The 16,620-nt window shown below is 39.9% G+C and overlaps 1 protein-coding gene across 1 annotated transcript in view; it reads left to right on the top strand.

Moving 5' to 3' along the window:
* The window catches only part of LOC128857453 (netrin-B-like), a 190,849-nt gene extending 175,018 nt beyond the window's left edge, over nt 1-15,831 (top strand). The window contains exon 2 of the mRNA XM_054093210.1: nt 15,710-15,831. Within this exon, the coding sequence (XP_053949185.1) occupies nt 15,710-15,831 (122 nt within the window). The remainder of the gene's footprint in view (nt 1-15,709) is intronic.
* The last annotated feature ends 789 nt before the right edge of the window (nt 15,832-16,620 follow it).

Raw genomic sequence — 16,620 nt, 5'->3', positions numbered from 1 at the left:
CATTTCGTAAATTCCATTTGCACTTTTACCACACCTTTGTAATGCAATCACTGCAACGCGATTTTCCTTACTTCCCCACTTCATTGTTAACCAGCGAAATTTGCCACGAAACTGAGTTCAATTTATGAACAGATAATTCATACCAGCAAAAGCCTAAATCTCCTTCTTCTTAATTGGCGCGATAACCGCTTTCGCGATTTTGGCCGAGTTTAACAAAGCGCGCCAGTCGTTTCTTTGTCACACTAACCGGCACCAGTTGGAAACACCAAGTAAAACCAAGTCCTTCTCCGCCTGATCTTTCCAACACTAAGGAGGCCTTGGCCTTCCTTTGCTACCACCAGCTGGTACCGCATCGAAAAGTTTAAGAATCGGAGCGTTTGTATCCATTCGGACAACATGACCCAGCCAACGTGGCCGCTGGATCTTTATTCGCTGCGCTATGTCTATGTCATCGTTTCATCGTCTGCGATATTCGCCGTTGCCAACGTGCAAAGGTCCAAAAATCTTACGCAGAATCTTTCTTTAGGCAAAAGCCTAAATAGTGGAACTTTTTCTGCAAATTTGTTCTCGCTTAAAGCACTGTAAAATTTGTCACAGAATTTATGGCAAGGCTGGGTATTTGCCGTAATAATTTGCGAATTCCATAACACGACGTCATTTGTACTTAGATTACTGTCATAATTTTTCCCAGTCAAAAAAATGTCCTTTACTACATAAGCATTCTTCATTCCTTGCATTTCTTCTAGAGTTCTCAATGTACCTAAGCTTTTGGAGGCTTAAAAAATACCTTAGTTCTCAACTCAGCCTCAAGTGGATGTCAAACCTAAATGTTTCTTGGGTATGCATAAGACTTTATGCACTATCTGTAATCTAATAAATGGAGTTTGCGCTGCAGTTCAACTAAGCTGCCAAGGCATACGGGCCATGTGGCTAATGTGACATAACACTACAGCACAATGACAAAACTACTTTACACTGTGCAGTAGAAACTTTGAAAACAAAAAAAAAACTCTTTTTTTTTAAGTTCCAAAGAATAACACTTGGCACTACTGGCAGGATGAGGCGGCTCATATAATTGTATGTTTATAAAAATACCGCGCAACAAAAACAAAACGCCATCGCTTCCACGTTGTTGATTGCTTGACTAGCTAGCCAACTGACGGGTTAGCTGACTGGCTGGCAAACACAAAACTCACACATACCTACACGTACACACATACCCACATAGGTATAGCTCGTACTACTTATAGCCCCTCAAATCAAAACAATAATCAAACAAGCGTTGAAAATTCGCTGCCAAAAGTAGCTCCGCGTCGCGTTGCATTGCTTTGTCTTGCGTTCAGCAGCCCGGTAGCCACTTGAACGGACGACGCTATCGCAGCGGGCGTTCCCGCCGTTTTCGGCTACTGTATGCAGACACCGTTGCTGCACAGAGGCTTCGAGACGAAAGGGGAGCAAAAAACAACATCATTTCCATAATGACGATCGTAATGATCAACACCATTGAAAGGTATTGGGTTTGTTTATCTTTGAAACAAACAAAAAAAATCGGTCTCGTTTTGGGAACTTGCGATCTATGTTTTTATTTTTCTTCTGCCATTTGCCTTTGTTGGTACTCAATTTGAAAGACTTAATTAGGAAAATCCAGCGGCGTATATATTCATAATATTTTACTTAGGTAAATAAGTAAGCATGACTGTCTGTGCCTCTACCTGTGTTGGCTGTGCGTAATAAATTAGACTTTTTATTTAATACCGAGCAATTGAACAGCAGCAGATGATTATTGTGCAGCAATATTTTATTTTGTGTTACTCTTTATTCCACTGGAGGCTTATCTATGCCTGCAGGTAAAGCATGAACTGTTCGGAGATTGCGACAATTGCGAGGCATTTCTGGTACTCATCTACAGAGCAGTGACAACTTTCTTCAGTTGTGCCTTCTTCAAATCTGAGAAGCTAACGCGAAGATACGCACTTTCCCGACTTTAGAAATTTATTAGGTTGGGGAATAAGTTCGTAGAGTTTTTTCCGAAGACTCTTATTTAAACAAACCACAATAATTACATCATTAAGTTAATCAATTATATATTCGCCGTTGCTATTTTCACCCTCTTCCCATCTCTCCACCAATTTATTGATGCCGTTCCGCCAAAAATCGCCTGGTCGGCTGTCAAAGAAGTTGTTGAGTCAATTGTTAAGGAGCTCTTTGTTATCGAAGGTAACGCCCTTCATATGGTTTGACAGGAAGCCGAGGAGCGGAAAAGATGATAATCGATCCGTGCCTGGTCCAGAGAATATGGCGGATGCTGAAGCACCTCCCATTCGTGCTCTTGGACTGCGACTTTGACGACTTGTGCAACATGGAGCCTGGCGTTGTCGTGAAGGAGTATGCCGATTAGATTTCTTCAGTCGAATAGCCCCATTCACGCGGTGCAGCTGGGCAATGTGGAGCTCCTTGTTTTCCTCCCAGCCCCACCAAACTCATATCATGATCTTCTTTAGATGAAGATCCAGCTTGACTCTTGGCTTTGGTGCATCTCCGGGAGCCACCCACTCCTTTCCTTGTTTCATATTGATGTATGGGCACCATTTCTGATCACTCGTAACGATTCGGTACAAAAAGCGCTGTTTGCTCGATGGCAGGTTTGCTGAGAGGCAATTTGAAGGCGGCTTTCTTTGTTTTTTTTTCATTGATCTCGTGAAAAATACACAAACGCTATGAACCTATTCCCCAACTCAATACCAAGCCTTCTAATCCTGCTAGGCTAGGTTTGTTTGGCTGTTCTTAAAACGGATTCCACTCGATGGCTATAGCGCGGTATTCAGGACAAATTTCTCGAGCCCTATTCCTGCACGTCCTCAAACCACTCAATGAGAAACCCTTGCAGTGAGATTGTACCTTAACTGTCTAGGTTTTCTAAGAAGCGGTCCGCAAAAAATCTCAAGCGATTCTTAGGACTACACAACATTCGCCAAGAATGTGCTGAGTAGGCTGTAATTATTTATTTCTCATCTCTACAGCTCCCACAAATATTGTTATGCCGGATGTCGAATTTAGCGTCCAATACTACATTAGCAGATGGAGCGACCTACAGTTTTAAGCCAACACCGAACGGCTAAATCGGCCGCTTGAGGTCCCCATTGTTCTTTGGTAATAGACTGTTAACCAAAGCGAAAGCATTTATTCAGATTCGCTCCTCTCTGTTAGTAGTTGTTCCGGCATGCAATTTCGATTGTATGTACAAACATCAAGCATAGAAAGGACTATGGGCATGGACTCATTTCAACAAGTCCTTTCCTCGTGCGCTCGTCTGCTCTCTCATTTCCTTGAACGCAGCTACATTCGGAACCCCGGAACCTCATGCAAATTGACGCAGTCGAAGAGATTGGAGCGATCTTCGATATTCTCGAACACATTTTGAGTTAGTCATCACCACCGACTTCAGAAGCTTCATTGCACCCTGACTATCTACAAAAGTTCCTCATAAAAATCCACTAATCTCCACAGGCGGCATAAAACTGGGCATCCCTTCATTGACGGAACAACATCAAGACGCACACCACACATCTGAGGAGGAGCTCACCGAAACACTTAACAGGTATACATACGTGTCAATCATTCTTATATACATAATCATATATCCACGAGAAAGCTGTGACTTGAAGGATCGAGATTCTGGCTGGAAAACTCTGCAATAGTCTGGAAGTATCATAAATAAGTTTCTCTCAATGAAAGTTGCTGGGTGAAGTTAGCACATCCTGTTCCAGTGACAGTTTCTTAACATCACTGAAGATTGAGATCATGTCAATGCTTAGAAACATATCGGTTTCCGTGATCTGATTCCCTGATGATAGTGTTGAAACCCTACTCTATTTAAGATGGAAGCTTCACCTTTCTTTCTGACTGAAAAAGCCGTACGCATTTAGCCGGAGCGCATTTGATCTCATCTGTCGAATTTACGAGTAACACTAGTTTCGAACTATTGAAAAATGGCTGTAGAGATTATTTTCCTTTATAGGCTATCGCGGCGCAATACTCCGAAAGAACGAGAAAACTAGGCATGTTTCAAAATGACTAGAAGTGCATTAGTTTAGTACTTGTGATTTTTCCCTGCAGGGATATTTCAAAAACTCGTACATGCTCAGTTGCTCATACTTATTTACCACATATTCCACACACTTCAATTTACAACCGCCACTTTTTTCTTCGCATGTTTTCTTCTTCAATTTAGTTTATCTCATCCTTCTCTATGCTTCGAGTACTTTTCTGCTTTTCTATTTATTTATTTATTGCAATGCCCTCTACTTTATTTCATTATTTCTGTTAAATTGTTTGTATAGAAATAGTGCTCCGCTCTTTCTTTAAAGTTTTATCGATTTCTTTTTATTTTACACTTTTATTAATTTTTTTTCATTTTTACTTACTTTTGAGTTTATTTTGCCTATCTATAAATTGCTTTTTCTAACGAAACCAAAAAAAATATTTTTTCTTTCCAAATATTTATTCAAAACTCTGCTTCTGTTTGCCAAGTACCGAATATTTAAACTTTTCATTACCCTAAACTTGGTATATTTTTATTTGGAAGGAGTTGCAAAAGATATGAAATTAATACCAAAATTTCCACACTAGGTGGGCTAATCTGACCAAATGCAAAACTGCAAAAGTTAAACTAAAGTCAAAAAACGACTCTCGCGAAAAGAGTGCAGAACTATCATAGGTACGCTGACAAGTTATAATCTATTGACTGCAGAAGATTACAGGATAGGGATTGCTAACAACGACACCTGCAAGAAGTGCAGCGAGAATATAGAGGAAACTTTAGATCACCTTCTGTGTTTTTGTCTGGCATTATAAAAAACGCGCTGGAAATGGCTGGGAGCCCCACAGTTTAAAGTTCTTGAGGATATCCCAAAAAATAGATACTCCTGCGTCGCTTAGGTTTGGTAAAAGCGTTGGCATACTACGTGATATCTAACTTAAATCTTAATAAAGGTCAGATACCATCTGGTATCGCTAGAGACCAAAAGGTCTATGCGTGGCTTAGTGCAGGCGGGATTACCTAAACTAGCCTATAAAATATTATGCCTGAGCGATCAAGTTCTGCGGCTCGCACAATCTCCTACGGCAGCAGGTTAAAGAAGCCACACGGCAGCGAGCCACCGTGTCTGAAACCTCGTTTATTATCAAACGTCTCGAAGAGGTCCTTCCGAATTCTTACGGCGCCGCTAGTATTGAGCAACGTCATTATGCATATCCGTAATAGTCTTCTGTACTCGATTGAAGCAATTTTCAAAGCACTGTTGCCACTCAAGAGTAGGACCTACGCAGTACAACTGTGGGGAACTGCTTGCAATTCTAACATAGAAATTCTGCAAAGATATCAGTCAAAAACTTTAAGGCTTATCACAAGTGCACCCTGGTTCGTCACAAATAAAGCCATACATACTGATCTAAAAATTCCCTTTATAAAAGATGAAATTAAAAAAATTACCACAAAATATTTACAGAGATTTAGTTATCACGATAACCCGCTAGCAATTGCATTACTTGATGAAACTAATGAAATTAATAGACTTAAAAGACATCATGTATTAGACATTCCATTCAGAACCTAATAGATAAATCTAATATTAAAATGTATTAAAATCTAACACCTAAGTCAGAATATAAGTGTACATTAATCGTAGTATACATTTATATTATTATTGACCTCAATGGAGCTCAATAATATAAGCCAAATTGTTAATAGTTAGATAATTTGCTTATTATTTTAAAAATAGATTGCAAATAAACGAACACAAAAAAAAAAAAAAAAAAAAAAAGAGTAGATACCTCCTGTTGTTCGGGAACAAAACAAACCCATTAGATCCCAAATCAGAGCTGTAAGGCGAATGACCTATAAATTCGATATTTTGATCGCTCAAAACCGCTCTTGTGTGAGCCCATACGACAGAGTCTACATTGTTTTGATGAAGGACGGCTCGACTTTGGCGGTTGATTTTCCTTGATTCACCGAAAATATTAGGCAAAAAAAGGTTGCATACTACTCAGAATGGACTGTTTTAAGTTTCACAGGTGATGCAGTTGTGATGTGACCAGAGTTTTCTCTAAGGCGTGGTGCTCTGAGTTGATTCTTCTGCGTCCAACTTCTGTTCTATTAAGCTCGTCTTGGAACACCCATACCGTCTATTGCTGTTTTGTTGCCGACTCATATGTATGTATAGATCTAAGATTTGTCAGTTGTTAAGATGTTGTAGACCTATTTTAAACCACCGCGGCTGAGTTTCGTCCACATTTCTCGACACCAATCGACACGTGTACTTTTTTCTTCGCGACCGAATGTTCATGCCATACTGAATGTATGCTGATCCCGCTAATTCCCAAAAATACCTCCATCTTACGATATGCTACATGACGACCTCGCGTTATCGATTGATGCACATCATTGATTGTTTCAGGCACAACAAGAGTCTTTGGACGGCGTTCACGAGATTCATCCTTCAAAAATCGACGGCCAAGTTGGATCTCGTGCTCCACAGTGACTAATTGTGGTGCTTCACTAGCGCTCCTATCTCGATAATTCATATCGCAAAACGTAATAAATCATCGCACGAAAATTTTCACCAGTTAATTCTAACTTTTGGGTGAGATGAATTTTTACACCCACTGAGAAGGAGCAAATAATACTCGCAAGTGAAAACGTTGTACGTAAGTTTATGCTTAGAAGATACCAAACTTTTCGATAAAAATTTCGAGCTATCGCTCATTTTGAATAGAGTTACAAGGGCAACCCTGTGGAAAGGCAAACCTTCTATATACAATTAAGCGTTGCAAATTTACTTTGGCTTTGCAGAAGTGCTACCAGAAACATTTATTCTGCACAACAGCCACAGTAAACTCCAAATAAAAACAACACAGTACGACAGTCCGTAAATTTGCAACGAAATATGCCATGCAAGTGAGCTTAAGGACTGGAACAGGGCGGGTGAAGTTGTAGAGGATTGGTCACATTTAGTTGTGCTATCAAATTTTATGAGGAATAAAGTGCAAACTTCATGAGTAATTTAATTGCAGTTATTAGCAACGAGCACTAACGATGCTACAAAATATAATCAGATAACAGTGAGGTGGCAGGGAGGATGATCTGGCTGCCACGTAACTACTGCGGGTGTCACAAATTTGATTCTGTTAGTTTTGTCGTTTCTCTCTGCGGCTGACAACAGTTTTGGTTGTTGCTGCTGCCGCAATCAGTGCCCCTGCCTAATGCAATTAGGAATAAAATTAAAAGTATTTACTTTGATGCTGCTGCCGGCCGTTGAGAGACTAGAAGCTGCCGCATTTAGTTTTGAATTGGATCTTGCACGAATATGAATTGCTGGTGTGGTTGTTGTTGGCGCTGTTGGAAAGTGCTGCTGTCGGCTGCCGGCTGCTAACGTTGTTGATGTCGTTGTTGATTATGATGGCACTTGAGCGGCTGCCTGCTACTTGGCCATTGGCGATTGTGGCAAGTAACTACTTACTAGCTGGCTTCTACACTTTTGGGTTGTTGTGCTGAAGTGATTTATTGTTGCTTTTTTTTCTAGTAGTATTTTAATGTTGTTGCCGCTGATTTGTTGTTGTTTTTACTCCTTTTTTCGCTCATAGCTGGTGTACGGCGCGGCTTTTAATGCTCATCAAGTTGTCAATATGACTGCAGATAACAAGCAGTGGCAAGCAACATCCGTACACGACTAACTAAGTAGCTATTTAGGTGGTGGCATGTAGCATGCAACATGCAATTGCAATTGCAACTGCTAACTCGCCACAAACCACATTGGTTTGCGTGCAATTGTAGCTAGCGATTTATTACAGCTATCACAGCATTCACAGTTTTTTGTTGTTGTTTTTGGCTAGTTGACTACAAAATGGAAATTTGTAAAATTTATTGCTTACATATAAATTGGGCTGCGGTAGCTTTGTGTGAGCAACTTTAAATTTCTAATTTCTTGCAAATAAATTTATTTTGCCGCGCACAGTGGAATGCAATACTTGGTTACTAAGCAAAAATTAAAAGTAAATTAAATTAAAATTAATTAAATTATTTTTTGGGGCATTGATGGTAAATTATATAATAAGATTCTGAAGAAATTAAAAAAAACAACGAATATTTAGTTAAATACTCAACCAAAAATCAATAATCTCAGAATTATTATGCGAGCTACCTTCAATCTGTAAGACCAAAAAGCACTTGGAGAAGGTTGGTGTTGCGCGAACTAGCAGATACCGACATCACATGGGACGGTGCAACAACAACAGCACAGAACCGTATAGGATGGAAGAGTCATGTCGAGCCCCTATGCTCCCGAGAGGAGTGAACAAGGAAATCAAAAAAAGTGAATTAATTATATATTCGCCATTGCTGTTTACAATCTCTTTCCATCTCTCGACCAAACTGTGCCGTTCCACTAAAACTCGCCTGGTTAGGTGCCATAGATGTTGTTGAGCCAATTTTTAAGGATCTCTTTGTTATCGAAAGTAACGCCCTTCATATGGTTTGACAGGGAGCGGAAAAGATTGTATTCGGTCGGTGCATGGTCCAAAGAACACAGCGGATGCTGAAGAACCTGCTGAAGGACCTCTCATTCGAGCCCTTGGAGCGCGGCTTTGACGACTTGTGCATCTTAGAGCCTGGCGTTATCGTGAAGGAGTATGCCGATCTGATTTCTTCAGTCGAATAGCCTCATTCACGCGGTGTAGCTAGGCAATATGGAGCTCCTTGCAGTCCGTGACATTCTTTTCGAGCATTTCCCAGTGCACCATGCCCCCCAGTCCCACCAAACACGTATCATGATTTTCTTTTGATAAAGATCTAACTTGACTCTCAGCTTTGACATGTCTCCTGGAGCCACTCGGCCCTTTCTTTGCTTCATATTGATATCTAGGTACCATTTATCATCTCCCGCGACGAATCGGTACAAAAGCACTGTTTATGAATTTCGCAGAGCTCGTGAATCACCCAGGCTTCGAATTTTTCGGTAAATCCCATTAAATGAAGATGATTGAGAATCGTTTTATGGCCGCAGCTTATTTTTTCAACCAGCTCACGGCTGGTTTGGCGACCGTTCTCCTTCTAAATTAATTTAAGACGTTATTTATCGAATTCAGAAGACTTTCCGCTGCGGGGCGTGTCATCGACGTCAAAGTCGCCATTTTTGAACTTAGCAAACCATTTCCCTGCTGTAGACTCACCTATGGCTCCTTCTCCATACACGTCGCAAATGCCACGGGCTGCTTTGACAGCTTTTTGACCTCGATGTAAAGCAAAGAAGAGCAGTTGTCCAAAATGTTGACTTTTGCTTCCTGGGTAATCCATTTCTAAGCCTCAAAACTAATTAAAAATTTAACAACTCAAAAATGTAATTAACATAGTTTTGTAGAGCAGAAAGAGTTATTCGAAAGAATGATTACCCTTGGCCAAACAGCAAACAGAGAAAAGATAATATAAAAACGCTGTTAACTTATTCCCCAACCCAATACTTCTTTGGAGGTCAATACACTTCCGCATTCAATTGAACCGATTTTCAAAACAATTTTGCCACTCAGAAGTGGGTAACTCCAAAACGGGCTGCTTAAAGGTGCCAACTGCTTCTTTAGGCGTTACAAAACGTTGAACTCGCATTTTGTTTTTAATGTTCGGGAACTTCAATAGTTGTTAAATCAGGATTGTGAGGCGGATGACTCATTTATTCGATCTTTTGAGTGCTCAGAAACTCTCGTTTGAGCCGATATGTGAGAGCTCGCATTGTGTTGGTCAAGGTTGATTCATCTTCGGCGGTTGTTTTTCTTGATTCACCGAAAATATTTGGCAAGCAAGCAAACAAAAGCTTCTGTAGGTAGGTAGGTAGGTGAAATGGTTGAAGTGCACCTGGTACTCCTCAAGTAGCGCTAAAGCGCCGTTTTGGTACCATAGCGGGACCTCCAACAGCCAGATATCTACAGCTAACCAGAGGTGTTGATATAATGGAGAAGATTGATTGGATTAAGGTTCGCGCACTGCCCCAGGCTGTCGAACAAAGGAGCTCCCAGTGACCTTAGTCTTCTAGCGGCCAAACCCGGACATTTACAGAGAAAATTTTCAACGGTCTCCTTCTCTGAAAGGTCCCCACAGCTTCTGCAATGGACGTTAAATGGTAACCCTAGCTATTCCGCGTGTGTGCCGATCGTTCAGTGGCCGGTAATCACAGCTACGAGTTTGGAAATTGAATGGCGAGGAGTCCAAAGAACTTTCTGAGTCCTTCGTATATCGTATTGGGGCCAAAGGGTTTTCGAAAAAGCACATGAAGAAATGGAGCTCCATCTTTTCTGCGCTTTCCTGAAAAATAATTTATGCAGTTCCCCTTTAACAAATGTCAAGGGGATGCCGATGACCGGGTAGGAGGTCTCTGAGGCCAGTGCAGTCCCCTTCCTGGCAAGCTCATCAGCAATTTAATTTCTCTCTATGTTTCTATGTCCTGGAACCAAGATCAGAGAAATGTTACCTGCACACCCAAGTGATTTGATCACCTCCGTACAGGAGTTTACTAATTTCGTTCTGCACCATGGCGTCGTCAGAGCCTTAATCGCGGCTTGACTATCGGAGAAAATGTTAATATCTCCCTCGCTCCCGCGTTCCTTAAGCATTTTGCATGCCTGCAAGATCGCAAAGACTTCTGCTTGAAAAGCACTAGCAGTGTTCGGCAGTTCGGCAGCTTTTGTACCACTCAGAACTGACTGCTTTATAGACTCTTAAAGCAGGCGGTGCAAAGAAACAGGTGATCATTTTTTTTTTTTTGAAGTGCTTCTTCCGCAAACGACTTTCCGTCGTTTCCGTCTCATATTCAAGACTCGTCATCTGTTACGATGTCATTGAGGTATTTTGAGCAACCGCGGCTGAGTTTCTTCAACATTTCTTTACACCTCTCGACACGAGTCTTTCTTTGAGCAATTATTAAAGTATACGACCAAATCTTCTTGACTGATCCCACAAATGCCTCACTCATCATCGCACGAAAATGTTCGCGATTTAATTTCATCCTTTAGGCGAGATAAATTTTTCAACTCACTGAAAAAAGAACGAATAAGGCTCGTTGAACCATTTTCTTCTAAGTGCAGACCCGTTGATCTGGCTGACGCTAATATCCCTAAGGTCATCAGTATCTTAACCCCACTAGGAGGCCACGTGGGACATTAACAGAGAAGACGTGTAACGGACTCTCCGTCTTCCTCATTATTGCAGCTTCTGCAATAGTCAAAATGAGGTGCGAAGTCTTGCATAGGTGCAAAATACAAAAAGCAACCCCCGTATTAGTTTTTCCCACAGTAATTCGAACTTTCGAAGTTTGTGCCAAGCCTTTTACTTCTTCATACCACTGTGCAGCATTAACTACATAATTTGTGTTGTATACTCATTTGTCACAGGTAAATCTCAAGTAACTTTAAACTGTGTCCCAATTCAACTGCCACCAAACAAGAACAACCAGTAGCTCCAGCTTCTTTCTTTTGAAAATTCCCAATTCCTCAACAGCCTCCACCAGTGCCGTCTATCTGTATTTACGTGCTATTTGGCGAAAGCAGCGGGTGTTTACTAGTTATTTTCATTGCTGTCGCCACATTTCAGTTTTATCAGGTATTTTTATATAAATATTTATAATTATTTGTTTTCCTTCCAATTTTTACGACCGACTCTATTTGTCGCCACAACTCCCTATACGTAAGCGTGTCGATATGTAAGGCCATAATTTTTGGTGAAATGGAACATAAAGCCATTTTAGCGATGTCGCTGTCCGAACAATCATCGTTAAAGTCAAACTTGTTAACTTGTTAAGCAGCCATTTCGAGCAGGTGTAAAAATATTTATTGACTAAACGCGTCGAATTTTTAAGATTCGAGTCGCGTGTCGGTCATTTAGAAGTTGGTGTGTCATTTGACAGCAGTGAGGGGTTGGGTGTGTGCGTGTGAATCTATAGTTTGCTGCGTTGCTGAGTGTAGGTGTAAATGTGTTTGTGCGCATGCCACCTAATGCGAAGCAATGAAGCCGCGAGTATCTGTTGTAGGTTCAACGCACATTGGGCGCTTTACTGGCCGCATGCCCTATACCCTCTGATGGAATTTAATTCAATGGAATTATGTCAAATATGCAGCACAAATTCAACTTTAAGTGCTTATTAGGCGTGATCAAATATTTTATTGACTGATATGGAACAAATTCTTTTCCAATCATTAAAATTAAGTTGCTTAATTAACTTTAGAGAGTTCAAATGATGAGCTGCTACTAATATTAAAACTCACTAATGCCTGTAGTAGAAAATTATAAGTAAATAAGTGCACACCGATCTCGCCAGCTAGCGTAGGCTTTGCCCTTGCATCCGATTTGATTGTGAAGCTTTAAATGGCATCATTTATTATTACGAGGGAATTTAAGGATCTAAGTTAAGGCCTCGGTAGTCTAGCGTAAGTGCACTAGCCTCCCATCCCAGAGGTTGTGAGTTCCAATCCCACGTAAAGCACGGTCCTTTCACTTTTCCAAACTTACCTACTTTCCCTGTTTCTACAAAAAAGAAAATAATAATAATTTCATTCCTCAAGCCCCAAAAGCCGTATCCTTCCAATCCTTACTCCCACACAAAAGTCAGCGCATTACTTGCATTGAATCAGTGGCGCCAACAAGAAGAGGCCGGTAACCGCGGTAATAACGCAGACACATAAAATTTAGTGAAGTCCTCAACCATCTGTGCGATCCTTCTGCCAGAAAAATGTGGCCCACAGATGGCGCTCAAAGCAGTAAGAAGGCGTTGCTCCTAAGCAACGACAGGTGGGCACATTCCCACTATTTAGGACTGGTAGCGGCAGGTTAATCACCTACCCTGCCAGAAAACAAATAAATTAACGAAACCAACGCAAGACTGAGGCTTGTCGAGGTCCTATGTTCCCGAGTGGAGTGAAGAAGGAAAAAAATAAAACGTTAAGGTCATCGCCTCATTTCAAATGGTATTTACTGGGTGTTACTTTAAAAGCGTGTAAAACGGAAACGAAAAAAGATTTTTTAGTTTTCTTTTCAGTATTTTATTTTTTGATCCCTTGCTAAAGAATCAAAAATGTTTTTGGCCTACGAGGTTCGTTCAAAAAGTTGTCCGCCTTCAAGAAATGGACTTCCAAAATAGGTATGTCGCTGGCGACACGGATTCCGGCACTCACAGGTGTCTGAAATCAAAAGGACAAAATGGTTCTTATTCTGTGTGAATATCGTTACCGTGTGAACTAAGATCTTAAAAAAAATAGTATTTGACAAAATGGAGGACGTTCAAAAAAGAAAAACCGCTTTTTGACACCTGTAAAATTTGGAAAAAAAAAAAAAATTTTTTTTATAAAATGTAGTATAATAATAAAATAATTTTTTTGAAGCAAAAATAGTAGGAAAATTTGCCCCAAAATTCAGTTTTTTTTTTTTTGAACCATTTTATTCCGCGAATTTTTTGTTTTTTGTATTCAGGTTACTGACGCCGATGCTACAATGCTCGAGAAGCCCCGCTGCGACCTTCCTGGAAGAATTGAGTGTACATCCGCCATTTTAAATGATTAAAATAAAAAAGAATAATTTTATATTATTTTAATGTATAAATAAACTGTATGCCAATTTTGAAAAAAATATATTGACTTCTTCATTTTAAATAATTTTAAAGAAAAAAGGGAAAATATGGCCGTTTACAGGTATCTGCCCCCTTAAGGTCCAAAAAATATATTAACATTTCTTTCCCCCCAAAAGATCGTAATTCGCATGCTAGCGACATAAATTCTCATTTGAATTTTATTTCATCAAAATCGGTTTAGTAGAACCAGCTGTGAAGATAATTTTTTGAAGGCTGACAACTTTTTGAACGAGCCTCGTATTTTTTATTTTTAAGAATGGATCAAAAAATAAATTTCTGACTGAAAGGTTTGAAATTTGAATCAACAATTTTTTTTTTTAATTTTATGCAAATTTATGTTATGATTTTTTACATAAAAAAATTAAACAACATAAAAATAAATAGTAAAAATTTGAATGTATTTGGTTATTGGTTCGTAGCATGGACAGCAAATTGCCACAATTCGTGCAAACCTCTGCGATTCCAGCGATTCGCGCACCGAGAAAGTATTTCTCCAGACATATTAACAGAAATCTACTTCATATTGTCCTTAATAATCTCAAACGCCTACATAATTAAGTATTTATATTTTTATTAATATCAGATTGGTTCAATTATGCAGTTACTCAATTATATTCGAGGAATCGGTCGCCCTGGCAAGTGTTGCTTCACGGCCAAATTAACAAATTAACACGTCCGAACGCGCGTTAACAGGCTAATAAGTGCCTACGAAGCTACGCAGCGCCTCCAATTTGCCGGCGGGTTAAGTGAATTTAATGCACTTTCATTGTAATTGCGATCGATGTTAATTGAATGCCATGGCTGCCTTGCCAAAAAGTCAGAAGAGGATCCGCCTGCCCAAGGGTGGGAAGAAGAGTTTTTCATATGAGTAGATATGTCAGTGCATAAGGGTGCTACACTTTCCCATTCCCAAAAATCTCACTGTTTTGATAAAATGTTTAAACATTTTTATGTAGCCTATTGAAGCGTAAACTCTTCCCTTATCTGATGTGATTTTTTTGGAAACATAAATATTATATTTTTCAAAACTCATTTTTTTGCAAAAATTTTGGAAAGTTTTTTCAAATCGGTCCAGCCCACATAATTCTTTCATATCTCCCACAATATTTTGTTGGAAGTCTTAAAGAGGAATAATAAGTTTTACAGTTCTGGTGGAGAACCCGCAACTTTTTGTTTTCATGGTGGCGCACCCTAATGTTCATGCATGAACGCCATAGCATGCATGTCGTACTTATTCATTCACAAAGCGTTCAATGAGTAGAACCAAAAAACAATAATTAAGTGAAAATCGGCGGAAGTGGCAAGCCAAAAAAAAATAACAAAATAAAAAACCATGTTTAACAATGCGCCCGTAATGCGATGGCCAATTAAATGCGAATGCAACGCGAAATTATGCAACACAACAAGCCGCGATTGGCGGTGTAGCTGCTGAGGGTCCAGAGGACAGCGATGCTGCCGCAACAACGCACAGCAACAACTGCGCTGGTGGTGAAAAAATGTCTTGCTTTCGCACAAATATTTCGCACTTAAATGTGGCCGAAATAATTTGCAATTAACACATGCGTGCGCGCGCTCTTATCCGACAACAACAACAACGCCAAGCGGCAAATGAGCAGCAACTGCAGTTGAATCCGTCGTCAAGCGCGCAAAAGAAATTGCGATGATTGCTGTGGCAACGATGAATAGGGAGAGCACAACAACAAAAGTATCAGCACCTACACACGTGTATACATACATATGTGCGTATGCATGTGCATGTCATGCCACGGCATTGTGCACCGCACCACAAAGCGCTTAAATTCTTTACGTGCTGCAGCTGCAACTTTTTATATGGCCAATAAATAGCAAAAATCAGTAGCAGAGAAAAAAAGCAAGTAAACAATAAAAAGATAAAATATAGTCGAACGCAAAACAACTACATGCAACAAACAAATTACTTTAAAGATAAAAAACAATTCGAAAGGCGGCGGCAAAACGTGGTGATGCCAGAAAAGTCTTGGATGCCTTTACTTTTGTGCCGGCGAATTAATGCAATTTCATTGCAGCGCATTATCGGGAAGCGTCAACAACAATGAGCAACAAATGCTACCGCAGCGCGCATGTCATACAACTGACAGTTACAAGCATGTCACAACAACAGCAACAACAACAACAACAGCCCCCCTAATGTGTACAAGTGCAACTGACTGGCTGAGCGACTCGCGCTGGGGTCGACTTTGGTTGCAGGAGGAAAGAGTTGCTTTTAGCCGGAAAGGGAAATAAAGTAAAAACAAGCTGAAAAATGTTTGTTTCAACAGAATTTGGTGGCATTTTTGAATTTGTAAAAAGTGAAAATGCTACTGGATTTTTTTTGTACGAATACTTGTAATATTTTTTCACGTTCCATAAATTTTACTCTACTACAAAATTGAATTGAAATAGAATTTGATTCACAACTTACAATTTGACTACAACTTAACTATAACTTCATATCCATAAATCGGGGCTCTTGTGTGATTTGCTGGAGAGAATTCAGAAGGTGTTTCCCATATCAGACCGTTAGCAGACTCTTTCTTTGCAAGAAAATCGAAATCGGCGCTCTTCTGTGATTTGCTGGAGAGAATTGAGAAGGTGTTTCTCGTATCAGCCCGTTAACAGACTCTTTGTTTGCAAGAAAACATGAGATTGCACTGGTGATATAAGAAAAAAACAACGTAGCCTCTCTCAGCACAAATTTCCAGTGCCTTCATTGTTTGTGTAAAATAAACCTCCGCTAGTTCTACCGCTATGGAGTCTCAAAATTTAGCTACTGAGAAGCGAAGCAATGTTAAAACAAAGGTATGAGCATTGTATTGAGATGACCCGTTAAAGAACTCACACACATACATAAATACACTAAATTTATACCTATAAGGTAAGCGATTCTTTAATTTTTTATAACTAGTATCGCTCCGTACATATATACGTAGATATGTAG

Source organism: Anastrepha ludens, chromosome 3, assembly GCF_028408465.1.
Source record: "Anastrepha ludens isolate Willacy chromosome 3, idAnaLude1.1, whole genome shotgun sequence".
Taxonomy (NCBI): domain Eukaryota; kingdom Metazoa; phylum Arthropoda; class Insecta; order Diptera; family Tephritidae; genus Anastrepha; species Anastrepha ludens.
This window is presented reverse-complemented; position numbering and strand designations above follow the sequence as displayed.